At 41.8% G+C, this 18,786-nt stretch overlaps 1 protein-coding gene across 4 annotated transcripts in view; it reads left to right on the forward strand.

Annotated features, from left to right (window-relative positions):
- Nucleotides 1-18,786, forward strand: part of ASTN2 (astrotactin 2) — a 980,365-nt gene that overhangs the window by 260,800 nt on the left and 700,779 nt on the right. For 2 of the 4 annotated variants that reach the window (XM_009457172.4, XM_009457170.4), the window contains exon 4: nucleotides 13,045-13,197. The exons of 1 other annotated variant lie outside the window; for it this stretch is intronic. In XM_009457172.4, coding sequence (XP_009455447.2) covers nucleotides 13,045-13,197 — 153 coding nt within the window. The remainder of the gene's footprint in view (nucleotides 1-13,044; nucleotides 13,198-18,786) is intronic. One more of the 4 variants, XM_009457169.4, reaches the window with a different exon arrangement.

The raw sequence follows: 18,786 nt of genomic DNA on the forward strand, positions 1-18,786 counted from the left end.
CTGAGGCTGAGAGAGGCTTGGTGAAGTGTCCAAAGTCACACAGCAACTAACATGGAACTTGAGTGCCATTCTTCTGATTCCAGATCTGCTGAGTTTCCAATTCAGGATCCTCTGCTACACCCCGAATGTTACTCTCTAGCTTCCTGCTTGTGTTTTTGTTGATGGTGACGGCATGTAATCATGGATAATGAAGCCAGCCTGCTCTTACTGTCATGTAGAAATGGGAAATGGAAATTATAAGCCATTAAGTGGAAAATCCCAAGCCTCATAGTAACGCCAACTTAGCCTCAATCCATTATTGTCTATATATTTAGCCAGTCTATTTTTAAGAGTTTAATATTGAGAAATAGGACATATTTATAATGTGGCTGCATTAATTTTACTCTAACATCCCTGCCATTTGTTATAGTTGACTTACATATGTTTAACTTTATAACCACCCTATTGCACTGGGAAGATTTGCCTTAGTTTCAAAGAAGATGGGTGGAAAATCTGACAGTTGAAGTAGTGAGAATTTATACAAATTCTACATTCTGCTCTCCCCTCATCCCCATTCCCAGCCATATTATGGGTAAGTAATATACTCATGTCACAATGCATATTTTTATACCCTTCATTGAGTGCTTGGTCATACATGCCTGGAAACATGTGTTCATTCATTCGGCAAGCATAGCTCAACTCTAAAAACTGTGAATGGATGTGTTAACAGTCTCTAATGCCACTGACGAGGGATACCTCTAGTTTCAGGTGATTGTCAATTCTTGGATCATCCTCACAATGATCACTAACGTGGTCTAAAGGAAAGGTGGCTGTGAGGAGGACCATTTATTTCACCCTCTTCTGTATGGAAGTCAATTTATTAAATCATGTTTATTGTTCCCACTGCAAAATAAGCCCTAAAGTAGTATTTGAGGATATTTGTGCAGTTCTGCTATTCTAAGGTTGTGTATGACCCTTGAAAAATTAATTAACCTCTGTTTGCCTCACTCACGCATTTATAAGATAGATATAATGATATGTATCTTGAAGGGTTGTGTTTCAGTCAGTCACTGCCACAACAATGCTACGTAACAAACAACTATAGAATCTTAGTGTCATGAAATAATAAATATTGATTAGTTCTGAGGATAGAAAGGAGGATAGAATGAAGTGTTGTTCTCATCTCACAGGCATTGCTCATCATTTACAGATTTGCTAGGGTCAAGGACCCAGGCTGTAGGATTTGAGGTGACTCTGCTCCATGCTGCAGAGCTGTGAGTCTACCCTGAGTCATTCTTCCTTCTTCATCTAGCACACTAGCTGCGACAAGCCCTCCTCTTGGTGGTGTCAGATGCAAGTGTGGGAGTAGAAATATGTGATGCTTCTTGAAGCCCAGGCTCATAACTAGCACATCCTGAGTTCCCTACACATACCATTCACCAAAGCAAGTCACACAGCCAAGCCCAAGTCAAGGGGCAATGAAGTGTACTCTGTCTATACTGAGGCAGCAACAATGTGGATTTGAAATTGGGGGTAAAAAAATGAGGCAGATACTTCCATGTACCATGGACATTATGAGGATTACATAAAATGATGGCTGTATTTACCTTAAACTAATAACTGTCATGTAGTAAACACTCCATAAACAGTAAATGTTATTAGTGTTATTGTGATTTTGAATACTGAGATAGACTTGGAAAATAGGAATGGTACATTTAGATGAATCCTGGTAACAAATCACCTGAGAACTTCAAGTTCTTAGGGAAGAAGTGAAACTGGGAGGAAGTAAAATTTCAAGAAAGGAAGGAATTAAAAGTAAGAGAGTGGGGTTCTCCCCTTTCTTCCAACTAGCTGCTGGAAAAACAATTTTTTCTGGCACATAACAGTTTAATATAAATCTGTCAGCAACAGTTTTATATTTTCCTAAGTGTTTGACACAATATGCCTAAATTCAGGACCTGGTGATCTTTTGGAGGTCAAAGCACAAACTTGATAAGCATGAAAGAGCAAGATATGAGAGCAGACAGAAGACCATGAGCAGAAGCTGTGTCTTTGGAATTAATGTTGCAGCCACAACCAGATTCCAAATTATGGCAAGATCCAAGGTGTAACCATGAATGGGACTGGAAGAAGTAGAATGGAGATGAAAACCCTGAATGTTACAGGATCCAGGAAGGATAGTAAAATTTGAACATGAAAGGACAACAGTGAGTCAAAGGCGATCGGTTACCCCAAAGGGAAATGGAGAACTTAGTATTTATTGAGCTTTGACTCTGTGCAAGACCCTCTGCAGGCTTATCTAGGTTAAGCCGGATAACAATAATGATAATAAATGCTTTAATTAGTTGATTGCTTAATCCAGTTTGGGTAGTGTGTTTAGCACTTTGCTTATATTATTACATTGAATTTTAGCAATACCAAAAGAAGAAACCCCACAATTCTTGAGGGAGATTTATGCTCAACATTTTTCAGAGAAGGAACTGAGGCTTAAAGAATTTAAGGAACTTACCCAAAGTCACATAATGAGTTCGAGATATAATGAAGGCTCAAGCCCAAGTCTGTCCAGATCCCTACACTGTGCTCTCGCTGCACCCAGGGTATCTGGGATAACAGTAACAGATGTCAGAAAGGAGAGTGGGGCCAGGCAGTAGGGCTATGAAAAGAAGTGGAATTTTTAAATGAGGGTCTTGGAAGAGAAGTAACATTGGGTAGAAAACAGCAGGCTCTCTTTCCTAGCTTGAAGATGAATTCTCTTGGTAACAAAACTATCTCTCACTTTAAGCTCCAGGGGAACCAAAGTGTGTGGAACTTTCTATATAACCCTTGCCCCTTTCTCTTGCTCATAATACTCTTTCTGTCATCTTTCCCGAGTTCCACATCCTTTATTTAAGGCTCTGAGCAATTGGTACTTTCTCTGGAAGTTTCTCATAGCCTTTCTCCTTGCAAAAGGAGTTAGAAGACAGGTTCTCAGTATTCTCATGATGCTTTGCTCTCTACCTAAGCATTTAGCACACTCTGTTTTCATTATCTTTACCTCCCTCTTCCACTAAACAGTGTCCTGTTTTAAAAAGGGACAGTGTTCATTTTATCACTGTGTCCCCAGTGCCTGGCCCTGGATACAGCATCCACTAACGGTATTGAATGAAGAACTCCATTGTAAGGTATAGGTGGCTCTAGTCCCACGGAGTACTGAGCCATATGATGTGGCCTTCCTGTGAAGTCATGGACAGGATAGATCTGGGAGGGAGGAATTTGCCTAGTGACTCTGATTCTCATTGGATTATTGGATTCCACTGTCCATGCTGAGCAGACAATCTGGATTTGCTATGACTATATGACTAATGGTTTAAGATTTTTGTTATTTTTTTTTCTTTTGTCAATAGCACGGCATGGTGGCATGTCTCTAGTCTCAGATACTCAAGAGGCTGAAGTGGGAGGACCCCTTGAGCCAAGGGGCTTGAGTCTAGCCTAAGCAACGTAGGGAGACTCCATCTCTTTTTAAAAATGTTTTCTTGGCACAATAAAAATGTACTCATTCTCTGACTAGGTGTGGTGGCTCACACCCGCATTCCCAGTGTTTTGGGAGGCTGAGTGAGGGATTACTTGAGGCCAGGAGTTCAAGACCAACCTGGGCAATATAGTGAGGCCCAATATCTACAAATAATTTTAAAAACAAAATTATCCAGGCGTGGTGATATGCACCTGTAGTCCCAGCTACTCAGGAGTCTGGGACAGGAAGATCACTTGAGCCCAGATGTTCAAGGCTGCAGTGAGCTATATGACTGCACCACTGCACTCCAGTCTGGGTGACAGAATGAGGTCTTGTCTCTTAAAAAATGTACTTACTCTGTGTCAGACACTCTGATATGCATTTAGCATCTCAGTTAATCCTAAACCAGCTTATTAGATTTGGAATTGCAAGCCTCATTTTAACAGTTAGGGGAGCTGAGACTCTGAGTGTTATTTGCCCAAGTCTCACAGCTGGTAAGAGACTGTGGTTGATTTCAAAGCCTTCGCTTCCTGCACATTGCTATCAAGGTGGTAATGAAGTGACCCAGAAGCCTTAGACCCAAGATGTCTACTTACTTGACCCTTTTTTCCTCAAAAAGGATTTGTGGGCCTATAGTATCAACTCCAGCCCAACCTTTGGGATGTCCATTACCTTTCTGGTGTCTGTAACGTGGAAGTTCAGTTTGTAAGGATAAAATTAGTTGAGGGAGGTGAAAGTGTTTTGCGAACTGAAGAATGCAGTTGTGTTTATTGCATTCATCTTCATGAAAGCACATTCATTTACATTTAGAAACACAGGACGATGGAACAGGAGGGAATCTTAGAGACCATCTGTGTTCTGGCTAGGGACTGTGAAGCCAGCTCCAGAGAACCTGGAAGGTATTGTGTTTTTAACAGAACAGAGAAAAATATCACTAAATTTAATTCCATCATTCAAACTCAATGCAGTTCTCCTAGTAGAAATCATGACCACCCTACAAGTCTGCAGTATTAACTGACAGGCCCAAGATCTTGTATATAAGAAAAGGCTATTCCCAAGTTTTCCAATTTATATTTGCTCCTTTTTGTTCATTTGTCTTGTCTGCAGACGCTTGCTTGAAGATAAGCTATGCCAGGCACCAAAGGTTTAAGAAAATGTGCAGGAGGAAAAACTAAAACAAGAGAAAATTCAATCCATCAATTTTTACCCCTGAGAGTTGGAAAGAGGGAGCCATTTTTAAAAAATGTGTGCTTGGGTTTTAAATTTATTCTAGTCATGAAGCATTCTCATCTGCCTAAGGAACGCTAGTTGCTTGTTGTTTTCTTTCTTAGTATTTTCAGGAAAAGGTGACTCCTATATAAGATGGAATATTGTATGCAATGAATGGACTCTCACAATTTCCAAATTCGATGGTTTTTTTGCATTTCTGTTGGGTCTTCCCAGCTGAAGTGTACCTTAGGACTAAGATGTCTTCTCTTATCACCTTGTCCCCAGTCCTGGCATTTGACTGTGCAAAGTCCAAAGCCTGAGGACACAAACTGAGGTTGCATTGGTCAGAGTTCTTTAGAGAAACAGAACCAAGAAGACATGAACACATACACACACACACAAACACACACACACACACACACACAAACACACACAACACCCTATTAGTTATATGTATTCTCTATCCTTCTATTTCCTTTAATCTGTCTATCTAACCAGAGATTTATTTTAAGAAACTGGTTCAGGCCGGGTGTGGTGGCTCATGCCTGTAATCCCAGCACTTTGAGAGGCCGAGGCAGGTGGATCACGAGGTCAAGAGTTCGAGACCAGCCTGGCCAACATGGTGAAACCCTGTCTCTACTAAAAATACAAAAACTAGCCGGGCATGGTGATACATGCCTATAATCCCAGCTACTCGGGAGTCTGAGGCAGGAGAATCACTTGAACCTGGGAGGCAGCGGTTGCAGTGAGCTGAGATCATGCCATTGCACTCCAGCTTGGGCAATAGAGTGAGACTTCATCTAAAAAAAATAAAAATAAAAAAAATTTAAAAATAAAAAAAAGAGAAAGAAACTGGTTCATGTCATTGTGGAGGCTGGCAAGTTCCAGATCTGTAAGGTAGGCCAGCAAGCTAAAGACCCAAGGAAGAGTTGATATTGCGGCTCAAGTCCAAAGGTAGCATATTCCTCTAACTCAGAGAGGTTAGTCTTTCTTCCATCAAGGTGTTCACTTGAGTGGATGAGGCTCATGCACAGTATGGAGAATGTTCTGCTTTACTCCAATTTTATTGATTCAAATGTTTATGTCATCTAAAAACATATAGATAAAAAATCTTCACAGATATGTCTAGAATAATATTTGGCCAAATACCTGGGTATCATGGTTTAGTGAATTGGCGCACAAAATTAACTATCAGAAGATCTGAGGTTAAAATTATCCTAAAATTTGGGAAAGCAGGGAGGAGTAGTGGAATAGGAGATTTGAGTGCTAGACCTTGGTCTGCTGCTAACTTTATGATGAGTTTATCTCTTGGTGCCTCTATTTTCACATTTGAATGAAAGGGGGAATGTATAATTTCTAAGAGAGTTTGCAAAGTGGCTATTTTATGATGCCAAAAATTTCAAAATGAATGAGAAAGAATGAGTTAAATGAAATGTCATGAAGCTGACAGGTTAGTGAGAGAACGATGAGTAATGACTACTCTTTCTTAAGCATTTACTATGTTCTAGAAGCTCTGTTAGACATTTTTTGTACATAATTACATTTAATAGTTCCAAGAACCCTGCAGACATTTACAGAGGAGGATACCAAGGGTTGCAAAAGTGAAAGAAGTAACTCAAGGCCATGCACATGGAGAGTTGATACTGGAACTCGAGTGAGATTTCTCACCTGCACTAGGCAATATGCTCAATGTCCATCTGCTTCTTGGTTCTCTTAGTACAGTTCTGCAGTGAGACATGGGTCAACCCTGGAACCTCCATGGTGGACAGTCTTGAGCAAGGGTCCACTGGCATAACAGGCTAATCTCCAATCAAGTCAAGCCACTCACTGGTTTCAGCCAGCACCAGATTTCCTAGGGCTCTTTGCCTAGATGATCTGAAGAGGAGCTAAGCTATCAGAGCCACCATCCAGGCCCAGAAATGTCACATCCAAACTCCAAGATTAACATACCCATCTCCAGCCAACCAGAGAGGGAATACTTATAGAGTGCAGCAACAGATAAGGCCAGAGCATTGGAGTCACCATAACCTGAGTCCAAATCCCAGTTCTATCATCCCTAAGCTGCATGACCTGGAAAAACCATGTAACATTTCTGAGTCTTGCTATCCTCATCTCTAAACAGAAGTTATTGATACTTACCTTTCCAGGTTGTTAGGGGGAACAAGTGAGAAACCATAAGGAAATACCAGGCTCCCTACCCACCAAAAAGTTGGTGCTCAAGAAACGTGAATTTTCTTATGTCACAGACTGATGATGTCTGAAAAAATTAAAGAGGGCAAGCAAAGTGATACTGAAACTTCAACTCAAACCCATATGCATTTCATTGGTGGAACGTCCTGGGTGGTTGTGTGGGGAAGAGAAACATGGATAACAGGTGTGTGTGTGTGTGTGTGTGTGTGTGTGTGTGTGTGTGTGTGTGTGTGTTTTGAGTCAGAGTCTCACTCTTTCACCCAGACTGGAGTGCAATGGCATGATCTCAGCTCACTGCAACCTCCACCTCCCAGGTTCAAGCGATTCTCTGCCTCAGCTTCCTGAATATCTGGGATTACAGGCCTGCATCAAACCCAGCTAATTTTTGCATTTTAAATAGAGATGGGGTTTCATCATGTTGGCCAGGCTTGTCTTGAGGATGACAGTTTAAATATACAGTTTAAGTGTACAGTTTTTGAGTATCAGTGTAGACACAATGTGTAGTGCCTCTTCTCCAGGGTAGAAGCTAAGGCTTGCCTGGTATCTGGAAACCCATACAACAATTATGCCTTTGCAAAATGACTCAGGGTCCACCCTCTTTTATCCCTTATTTTTAAAAATAATATGAATGAACACATAATAATTGTACAGACTTATGGGGTACAGTATGATATTTTGATATATGCTCATAATGTGCAATGATCAAATTAGGGTAATTAGCATATCCATCACCTCAAAGCTTGGTCATTTCTTTGTGTTAGGAACATTCAAAATCCTCTCTTCTAGCTATTTGAAAAAATACAATAAATTATTGTTTACTACAGTCACCCTACAGTGCTATAGAACACTAGAACTTAGTCCTTCTATCCTTTTAATTTTTTTTTCTCATAGAACAGGTGGTATTACATTACATGAGTAAATTCTTTAATGGTAATCTGTGGGATTTTGGTGCACCCATTGCCCGAGCGGTATACACTGAACCCAGTTTGTAGTCTTTTATCCTTCACCATGAACTTCTATGCCTTCTTCTTTTTCTTGTTTTCCTTTCCATGTCTCCTCGCCTGTCCTTTTTAGTCCTTCCCTTCTGTGTTCTGCCTCTCTGCTTCTTCCCACTCATCTTAGACCCCCTCTTTCTTGTCTTCTCTTCTTTATTATTGAGCACAGTTATCTCTTTTATTCTTGTTTTTATTTTTTTTCTCTCTCTTCTTCCATCCTGTCTTTTCCTTTCCTGTCCTCTCTCTCTAGCTTGGCTTGGGGACCAGGGCTTTCTTCCTCAGGCCCCAGTGATTTATTACCATTAAGCTTGACAATCTCTCATATGTCAATTAGAAAGAGGCAGCGTTCCCCTCCTCTCCCTCCCTTTCCTGGGCCTGCCGCGATGCTCAGATCAAACAGCATCTGTTGCATTCATCCAGGCGATGGGTGAGCATTTTGCCACTCTGGGGAGTCAGAGCTCAGCGGGTACCAGGAGGTAATGTGGCTTGTTTGGACAACTTGATATACTGATATCGATAGAGCTGCTGAATGGGGTCGGGAGGTATCAGGGATAAGGGGAGTTGTATGCAGGATGAAATTGGCCATGGAGAGGTTTGCAAAGCACTTCCCCCTCTAAGTCTGCCTGGGCTCTTGGCACTGTCACTGAGGCAAGAGCAGCCAAACAGATGGATGGGATTTGCTACAGTGGGGATTAGAAACCCTTGCAGCTCAGGGGATCACCCCTTCCTTCTCTGTGTGCCTTCTTTTCCCAGCCAGTCAAATCTGTATCAGCTTAGAAGAAAGAAGACAGAAATTGCAAAATGGAAAGAGGCTGACCTTTAGGAATTGCTGAATGTCAGAGCCATGAAAAAAAAGAGAGGGAAGCTGAATGATATATCAGTCAAGGTCCCAGCTAGACAAAGAACACATCTTCAAATGGGATTTTTTAAAAAAGAATTCAATGAAGTGGCTATTTATAGAGGTGTAGGCAAAGTAAAAAGAATCAACATAGGAATTTCAAGGTACCAGGACAAGAAATGTCAGGAAGCCACTACTGATTCCTAGAACTGAAAAGGCAGGGAGACATGGTTTTATTGGACCCTGTGAGAACTGGGACTGTGGAAAAGGGACACTGGGCAGAAAGCTGTAATTGTTGAGAATCTCAGTCTCTATCAGAAACATGGTACTGAAACAGGAAAGGAACAAGGAAAGAAATACCTTCAAATTCCTCCCATATCTTTCTGGGGCATCCCACGGGCCAAACCCAACTAGTAGCCATCTAACAAGGAGCAGGTGACACAGCCCAGAGGGTGAAGGGTGGATCTGGGAGTGTAAATGGAGAACAGCCAGCACAAGCTAGGAATGAGTACAGGTTCTGCTGCCTCTGCTCTGCCAGCACAGAAGCTCATGTTCTCAGCCACTACCCACATTCACTGTCTACCTTTTCCAAGGAATGCAGGTATTGAGTCTCCATAGAGTCCAGCTCTCTCCTGTGCATGTGTGATCCACATAACTCACTGTCTACCCAGCATCTCCACTTAGATGTCTCAAAGACATTCTGAGGTTTCCATATAGAAAAACTCCCTATCAAGTACTATGCTTATTACCTGGGTGATAAAATACTCTGCACACCAACCTCCCATGACACACACTTTACCTACATAACAAACCTGTACTTATACCCCTGAATCTAAAATAAAAGTTAAAAAAAAAAAAAGCCAGGCGTAGTGGGTCATGCCTGTAATCCCCACACTTTGAGAGGCTGAGGCAGGCCAATCACTTGTGGTCAGGAGTTTGAGACCAGCCTGGCCAACATAATGAAACCCCACCTCTACTAAAAATCCTATATATAGTATAGGCATGGTGGTGCATGCCTATAATCCCAGCTACTCGGGAGGCTGGGGCATAAGAATTGCTTGAACCCAGGAGGCAGAGGTTACAGTGAGCTGAGATCACGCCACTGCACTCCAGCCTGGGTGACAGAGCAAGACTCCATCTCAAAAAAACCACAAAAACTAGTGTTCACTCCTCTCAAATGTCATCTCTTACAATGTTCCTCCTCTTACTGAGGAACTGTCATCCGTATCTGTGCAAGCCAGGAGACCAGGAGTAATCCTTAATCCCTCCTTTTCCCTTATCAATCAGTCTCTACCTTCTGAGCAAAAGAAATTCAAATCTCATAATGTTTTATGGAAGTTTATGAATTTGCATTGGGCTGCATTCAAAGCTGTCCTGGGCTGCCTGTGGCCTCTGGGCCGCAGGTTGGACAAGCTTGCCTTAGAGAATAACATTCAAACATCATGTCCGTGCTCAAAATGTTTCAGATTTTGGAACATTTCGGATTTCAGATTTTCGGATTAGGGAAGCTTAACCTGTAGACTGGGTGCCTTAAACGAGATAAATTTATTTTCTCGTACTTCTGGAGGCTGAAAAGTCAAGATCAAGGTGCTAGCATGTCCGAGTTCTGGTGAGGGCCCTCTTCCTGGCCTGCAGATGCCACCCCTCACTGTGTCCTCTCACAGCCTTCCCTCAGTGTGTGTCCATAGAAAGAGAGTGGGGTCTTTCTTTCTTACCCTGTTTATAAGGCCACCTATCCTATCAGATTGGGATCCCACTCTTATGACCTCATCTAACCTTAATTACCTGCTAAAACCCTCACCTCCAAATACAGTCACACTGGGAGTTAATGCTCCAACATATAAATTGGGGAAGGAGGGAACACAATTCGATCCGTGGCTGACTGTGTCTGGAGATAGGATCTTTAGGAGGTAATTAAGGTTAAATGAGGTCATAAGAAGGGGCCCTGATCTGATTGAACTTTGGCCTTCTCAAAAGAAGAAGGGAGAGGTTTTTTTTTCTCTCTTTCTCTCTCTCTTTCCCTGCTCCCCCACCGAGTGAGGACACAGGGAGGAGAAGGTGGCCATCTGTAAGCCAGGAAGAGAAATCTCACCAAAACCATGGCACCCTGATGTTGGACTTTCAGCCTCCATAACTGTGAAAAAAATAAATGTCTGTTGTTTAAGACAACCAGACTATGATATTTTGTTATGGTAGCCCAAGCTAAGCTATGTCTTTGGTTCTCAGCATTGGTATGTAATGTTTTTTTCTGTAAATTCTGTTGAATGAATGAATCAATGAATAAGTGGAGAAATGAATGAATGAATGAATATTGACAGATCTTGTGTGGGTCATTCCCTTCGAGGATTCCAAACTGTGGCTTATTCTGGACTTTTGACCAAAGTATAGCCCATCTGTTACAATTTTGGGCAAAGCACTTTTCTCTCTGGGTTTACGGAATCAAAACTTGGCATGACATTGCTTCTCAGAGTCATACTGCAGGCTATAGCTGAAGGATTCTTCATCCCAGGCTTGAAGAAGGGACCCCATGTCTGGAATCTTCTTGGTTCATCTTCAAGTACACCTAATTAAGATATCTGTGGAGAGAGATAGCAAGGGAGACAGATGAGGAAACCAATGCCACCACATGATTCATTTGTATTGTCAATTGTCTTTTTACCTTAGCAATCATACCTTTTCCCTATAACCCTCAAGATGGGACTTCTCACAGAACCCAATACCAGAACAAGCCCTCTAGGTCTGACTTACTCTGCAGACACATCTGTCTAACCTGTTAAGCTTCGCTGAGAAAACAGGAGCGCCTTAGAAATGGGTACTGTGTTGTTCAGGAGCCTTCTTTGTCTAGTCTGATGAAGCCCCTTCAAAGAAACAGAAATTGTTGGCACATCCCATCTCTTGGCATCAGACAGCAGGTAGCTCAAACTGAAGAAGAAATTTCCCAGCCTCTGGAGACACAGATGGAGGGAGGGATGAGTTTGAAGATTTCAAAGTCAGGGCTGTCTTTGGGAATTTCTCAGAACAAAGGCACTGAGGCTATTCAGCAATTTTTCTTTTCTTCTTTTTGGTTTTCTCTTCTTGCCTTTTATGTTGCCTCCTTCCTTCTCAAGCTTTTCTGTTATTTTTTTCCTTTTATCTTCCAACTTTTTCTCTCTGCCCTTCTGACCTTACTTTCTCCATGTACTGAACTTTCTACCAGTTTCAATTTTGAAACTTTTTTGGAAATGTGGCTACTAACAATTCATTGGAAGGCATTGGTGCAAACGGAATATTGGACAAGGCGTTAGAAGGCTTGACTCTGCCATTTCCTATCTTGGAGCAAGACATATATTGTGTTTTGGGGCTTCAACATCCCCTCAATAAAATGGGTATATGTTGCTAAGTGATCGACATATCCACAGTACTGCGGTTGTGTCTTCTAAGATATTGTGTCACCTTCGCTGCCACTGCCCTGGTTCAGACCACCATTGCCTTTGACTGGCTACTTCCAAAGCCTCAGTCCAGGCCTCCTTTCCTCCTTCAGTTTGCATTCTCCATACTTTAGTTAGTGATTGTTTTCAAAGTGATTTAATTTGAACACATAGATTTTCTGTTTAAAACCTTTTGGTGATACCTTTTGCCATTAGGATAAAATTTATACTCCTAAATGTGGCCTACCAGATGTCCTTATCACTCCAATCTCATCTCCCATAAGCCTCCTCTTTGCAAGCTCTCTTGTAACTACCATAAATTACTTTCCATTGCTCGAGCATCCGTGCTCCTTCTGGTTTCAGATCATCATACATGCTTCTCCTTCCATCCAGGACGCTGTCTTCTCTGGTCTGTCCAACCTCACCCTGATCCTGCTTTCTTTACTAATTCTTACTCATCTTTAAGGTCTCATCCTAAATATTGCCTCCTTCTGGAAGCCTATTTTGATTCTCAGATGGGTGTGATGACCCTTTTCAGTGATCCTTTGGAATTTTGTACTCTTCTATTGCAAAAATATTGCACAATGTTAGAACTGTCTGGATATGTCTCCTACTGAACTAAGAATTACTTGAATAATGAATTGTGTCTCACATTTCACGACCAAGCCCTCTAGTGTCAAGGGCCTAGAGCAGTACCTGGAACGTAGTAAATGTTGAATACATAAGTATGTAATCCAACAGATACATCTGCAGTTAGACTGAAAGGTTTTGATTCTGTATCTTCAATGGGTCAGGGAGGGAGTTTCAAGGAATTAGGGTGGCCAGGTCTAGTGCTCTAGGGGCTGAAGGTGGGCTCAAGCCCTAACTTCAGCCCCAGTGCTCTAGGGGCTGAGGGTGGGCTCAAGCCCTAACCTCAGCCCCATTGCTACCTTATAGCAGCAGCTGAGGCGACTCAGGAGACAGTGGAGTCCCTGATGCAGAAGTTCAAGGAGAGTTTCCGCGCTAACACGCCCATCGAGATCGGTCAGCTGCAACCACCCCTGCGCAGCACATCGGCAGGGAAGAGGAAGCGGAGGAGCAAGTCTCGAGGTAGGCCTTCCTGGCGCATCTGGCCAGGAAGTCAGAAGGTTGTCCTCTGATTCCAAAGATGCTAGGGAGATCTGTGCATTCTTCCCTTGCTTCCCTGTGCTCATAAAACTTGTGCCACTCTCTCCCTGATAAATCCCCTTGGAGGCTGCAGACCTATGCTCCCTACACCCAGAGCTAACCTCTCTGAGCCCCAGGTGCCTCAACTGAGAATGAGAATGGATAGTATAAATTTTACAGTGATTGAGATTAGCAACTATATATGGAAAGTGTGTAGCACCAGGACCTCTGCAAAGTAGATGTTCTTTAAGTTGTTGCTGGTCAGAGAGTACAAAGTGGCAGAGCATTCTAGTAGGAGACATCCTCAGTCTGGGAGCCAGAAACAGGGGTCTGCGCCTACTTTTTAGCAGGCTGAATAACAGAATGATCAAGAGTGGTATTGTAAATTAGATAGAATTAATTCAACTTTTGTTTCTGCTGCTACCTAGCTATGTCACTCAGGGCAAATCACTCTACTTCTCCAAGCCACTCCTGTCTCACAGGGTTGTAAGAATATCTCAGCACAGTGCCTAACCCAGCATTTATTAAAAAGCAGATATTTTCTTCCTGCTCCTTTTCCTCTGCTGCTGCTTCTTCTCCTTCTCCTTCTCTTCTCTTCTCTCCTCCCCTCCTCCTCCTTTTCCTCCTCCTCTTCCTCCTCCTCCTCTTTCTCCTTCTACATCTCTTCCTCCTTCATCTTCATCTCCTCCTACTTCTCTTCCTCCTCTTCCTTCTCTTCATTCCTTCTTTCTTCTTCTACCATCTATGTGACTTTGTATATGAAGGAAATCAACTTGTCACTGCTTAATTTCCAAACCATTTTTTTTTCTATCTACTCAGTAGTCTCTAGCTGAGTAGATAGAAAAACTAGTAGTCTCCTCTTCTTGCCTCTCACTTCTCCATTTCCTGTAACTTGGCTCTGATCAGGTCATCTCCCTTTTCCCACAGCTTCAGTGGTTATCTAGCACCTTCACACATGTTCAGGCTATGAACATGACACTCAAAGCCACACAGAGCTCTGTTCTCCACTGTCTTTCCTAGATTGTTGTGCTCTGTCCTCAGTGCTCTTTCCCATGCCATGCTCTCTGCATGAAACCACCTCTCTGGCCCCTAAGGGTTATTGACTCTTAACTTATTCCAAGAAACAGCTTAAATGATATATGCATCTTATGTCATTTGATCCTCACAGCAACCCTATGAAGCAGGTACAGTGGTAATTCCCATTTTACAGATAATTTCACTAAGGTACAAACAGCTATTGTAATCTGTCTGAGGGGACATTCTAGTAAGTGGTGGGGCCAGGGAGAACCCGGCAGTCTGAGTCTCAAACCTTTTAACTTAACGACTATGTACTATTATGTTGGTGCTATTACTTTTGCACCAACCTGATACACTAATGAAATTCTACCTGTCTTTTCAAGATTAACATGCATGGCACATTTCTATGAAGACATTGTTGATTGTCACAGTCACAATTCACTGAATCCTCCCAGCTTTCCTTTATACATGTATTAAGCACTAGATTCATTTTTGTGTGATATCATTGTCTTTTGTCTGGCTCTTTCCTTAGCTAGACAGAGAGTTCTTTGAAGGTAGGGATTGTCTTATTATTTTACATTCCTGGCCTAAATCAGTGCCTGACACATAGTAGATGTTTGCTATCTGTTGAAAGGATGTCTAATTCTTAATCTTGTAAAATCTTGAATCCTGTAAAAAACCAAGCTCTACATGTTAAGCTATCAGATCATAAATTGAGGCAGAAGAAAATGATGGAATTCGTTTTTGGAACTCTTATGGGAAACCCCAGGTTTAAACCATTTTGTAGTGATACAGAGCAGTCACCTTAAAGTCAGACAGGTCTGAGTGCTAATCCCAGCCCAAGTCAGTTTTAACTTGCATGACTTTGGAAGTATCATTTGTTCTCCCTGAACTTCAGTTTCCTCTTCTGTAAAATAAGGATGCCAAGCCCTACATCAGAAGATTGCTGTGAAGACCTGATAAAGGCTGAATGTAGACCACCTTGGAAAGTTCAGATGGCATGCATCAGGGAATGAATACATGCAATCTTATGTTTGTTCTGGGTAAGGCATTTAGGGTTACTTGAAATTTCATGTAGCTTTACCTATTCATCTTCACTTCTGTATCATTCACCAGAAATCCCCCTCCTAAGTCCTCTCCACACATACATATTCCATAAACACTCTTGACTCCAAGTCTATAGCCTTTCCCCCCTTCATTACCAACCTGAATTCATTTTTTAACATCACATTCTAAACATTTTTATGTCAATGAATTTTTCAGAAATATTATTTTTATGCACCATAATTTTCTTAACTAAGCCCCTACTATTAGGCATTTGGGCTGCTCCTAATATTTCATCATGATAAACAATGTTACATAGAAAGTATTTTTGCATAAAACTTGGCACTTACTTTAAAATGTTTCCCCTCTTAGAGAAGAATTTCATAGTCAGATTATTAATAAAAGTCTGTTTTAAGTTAATTTACAAGTTAGATGGGGTCTCAGAAAACTATGCATGAAGAAATTTATTTGTATCTCTTCCATATCTGTCCTTCCTCTTTGTCACCATCATGACCACTGTCATTTATTAACTGCTCCTTACAACTGTACTCTCCTTGCATTCAGTCTCCTCAAAACTACCAAAGCAATCTTTTAGAAAGATAAACCAGAGAAAGCCCCTCCCCTGCTTAAAATCCTTTGACAGTTTTCTGTTATTCTTAGACTATGATCCAAACTCTGCACCTTGGCTTGCGGATCTGGCTCTGGCTCCTGCCCTCTTTTCGAACATCATTTGCTCTGCACTTCCTTGTGCTCCAGCCAAACTGGCTTCCTTCACGTTTCACCAACACAGCAAACGGTTCCTTCTTTAGCATCTGAGAACCTGTTCCTCCTTCTCCTCGCCATGCCTCTTTCTTTCCCCCAGCTGCTCTCCTAGCCAGCCCCTTCTCGCCTTTCAAATGTCAGCTCCTAAAAACCAACTTCCATGACTACCCAATCTACAGTTTTGCTCCTTTCAGTCCCCAACCTGCTACTATCTCTTACGTCACCCTCCTTTTTTAACTTCTTCCACAGTAGTAGTTCAGACTAAAATTTTAAATTTTTGCTTGTCTACTATCCTCCTTTCTAAAATATAAGATTCATATTTATAAATCTAACACATAGAAATGGCTTAATAAATATTAGTTGAGTAAATGAGCGTATTAACATCAAAGATCACTGGAAAATGGCTCAGCTTTATAGCTCTCATATTGATGGTGCAAGAGGAATCTGTGATAAACCAAAGCCTCCTGGTACCAACGCCCAGAGAATTCTATTTCCCCCTTAGACTCACTGACAAGTAGCACAGTAAATGTGCTCAAGTGGATGCTATTAAAGCAATTTCCAAAACAGCTTAATCACAGTATGCTTGTGATTTTGCTGCTACCATGGGATACAATTTCTGCAGGAGAAGAGTAAGGACAGTATATGTCAGCCCTATACTTCCAAACTTACCCAAGACAGCCCATCAAGATTTCCTTGGACAAAAGAATTTCATGATTAAAAAAAAAAAAGTTTGGAAATTCTCCACCCTCCCTCTTTCTCTTGAAGATTCTTGAATGAATCTTAGTCTATTAAAAACTCTGAGAAGTCCTGCAGTACAGAAAGCTAGGCTGCTTTGTTTAACTCAATGTATTGATACTATGTTGACTGCAAACTCTTATTTCTCCCATTGGAACATTTATTAATGACTTGCTCAACAGAAGCATCTATAGGAACAGAATTTTGGAAATGCTCCATTAGCCTCCAAAATCCCAAATAGGATGGTCTGAATCCTCTGTCTTTCACTGTTTCTGCCCTCTCCTGCCATTGAGGTTGCCGTGGGCTGCCTGGTCCAGATTGGGAGCACCTGCCCTCTTTCTGCTTCCTTAGGCCTCATCCCCGGGCCACGGTGCCCACTAGTTTCCAGCAGATGGAATGGGTAGCCAAGAACCAGTGCCATGGAATTGAGCACATGGTTAAAAGCAGCTCCAAGGTATTTTTGTAGCTATGCCTTCTTCCTGAGAGGCCTGGTGGAGGCTGAAGTGCATCATTCTTAGCCAGACAGAGGAAGGATAGTGGAGGTTTGAACTTCTGACTTCATGTTAGTGCTGGGGTTTTATGAGGCTGCTATTAAGGAGCCACTCCCCAGCATCTCATGGGCAGTATAAAGGACAGTGGCATTCAAATAAAGCAGAGGAAGATTTCTTTGGATGTGCAGAAGAAATTCCATAGGTTTATTTAGTTTAGGTAGCGGTTTTTGAAAGCGGGACTTTGTGTTTGAAATTTAATTCCACCATTGACTAACTAAATGCTCTTAAGCTAATTAATAAGAGCTCTGTTTTCCCTTCTGGAAATAGTGCTAATAATACCAATATCACATGTGGGTTGTGAATTAATACCCAAGAGATGCTTAGCCCAGTGCCTGTCCCACGTTCAACCCTCAATAAGGAATAGCTAGTACAATCACTGTCATCCAAGTCCTGCCCATTGGCCTGCAGCGTCTCATAAATCCATCTTCCCCTTCCTGAGCCATTGCCTCTAGCTTGGTTGAGGTCTCATTGTCCCTCATCCAGATTCCTGCAGCAGCGTTGGCACGGATAAATGCATGCTCTACCCTGACAGCTGGGTGATCATTTGAAAACACAGTAAATTTGGCCATGTTCCTCCCCCACCTAGAACATTGTCCTGATTTTCTGTCACTTGCACTGGGGGCCTCTTGAGCTTTTGAAATGAAGTCTTCTTAAAGGCATATGAAAATGAACTTACCCCCAGAGGGTCTGCAGCTGTGCTCAAAAGAATCTGTCATAAAGTTCACATTTCAGGTTCATCTTTTAAAAGATCATGCCATTTTATTTCATAGTATATGCATGTTTATTTTAGTTTAAGTTATAGTATTTTTCAGTTAATTAATTTAACATTTGCTCAGTTCCTCATACAATATTGATGTCCCAGGAAGAAGAACCATGATTTAACTAACTATAAGGGGGTGAGAATGCTACCATCTTCAATGGATTTCCATAGGCCAGAATAAGATAATCCCAGTAAAGCATTTAGCACAGAGCCTGACATATTTGCATGCTGAACATATGTGCTCTTTTATTGTGTTATTTATTATTCTGATCATTGCTATGATTATTAGTCTTATTTTTATCAGTATTATTACCTCACAGAGATACATTAACCTTGTTATAGAAGCAAGAACCAATAGGATGAAGGGCATATTGTTTAATGGGATTAAAAGTTGCCATCACTTGCTACACAAGGCTCCCTCCTAGCCTGGGCTGTACCCTGCCTCTGTCTACTCCTGACCCCCAACCCATTGTGTTCTACAGCCTCCAGCACATGGGCCATTTCTCCCTTCCCCCAGTATGCCTTGCTTTCTAGGTCCGAGTGCTGATCATATTCTTCCTGAAAGGCCCTTTCCTCCTCCCCACCCTTTCTCTCCAGGCAAAAAATTGCTGTTTATCTTCAAAATCCAGCCTCAGCATCTGCTCTGTGAAGCATTTTCTCAGC

Source organism: Pan troglodytes, chromosome 11 (assembly GCF_028858775.2).
Source record: "Pan troglodytes isolate AG18354 chromosome 11, NHGRI_mPanTro3-v2.0_pri, whole genome shotgun sequence".
NCBI classification, from domain to species: domain Eukaryota; kingdom Metazoa; phylum Chordata; class Mammalia; order Primates; family Hominidae; genus Pan; species Pan troglodytes.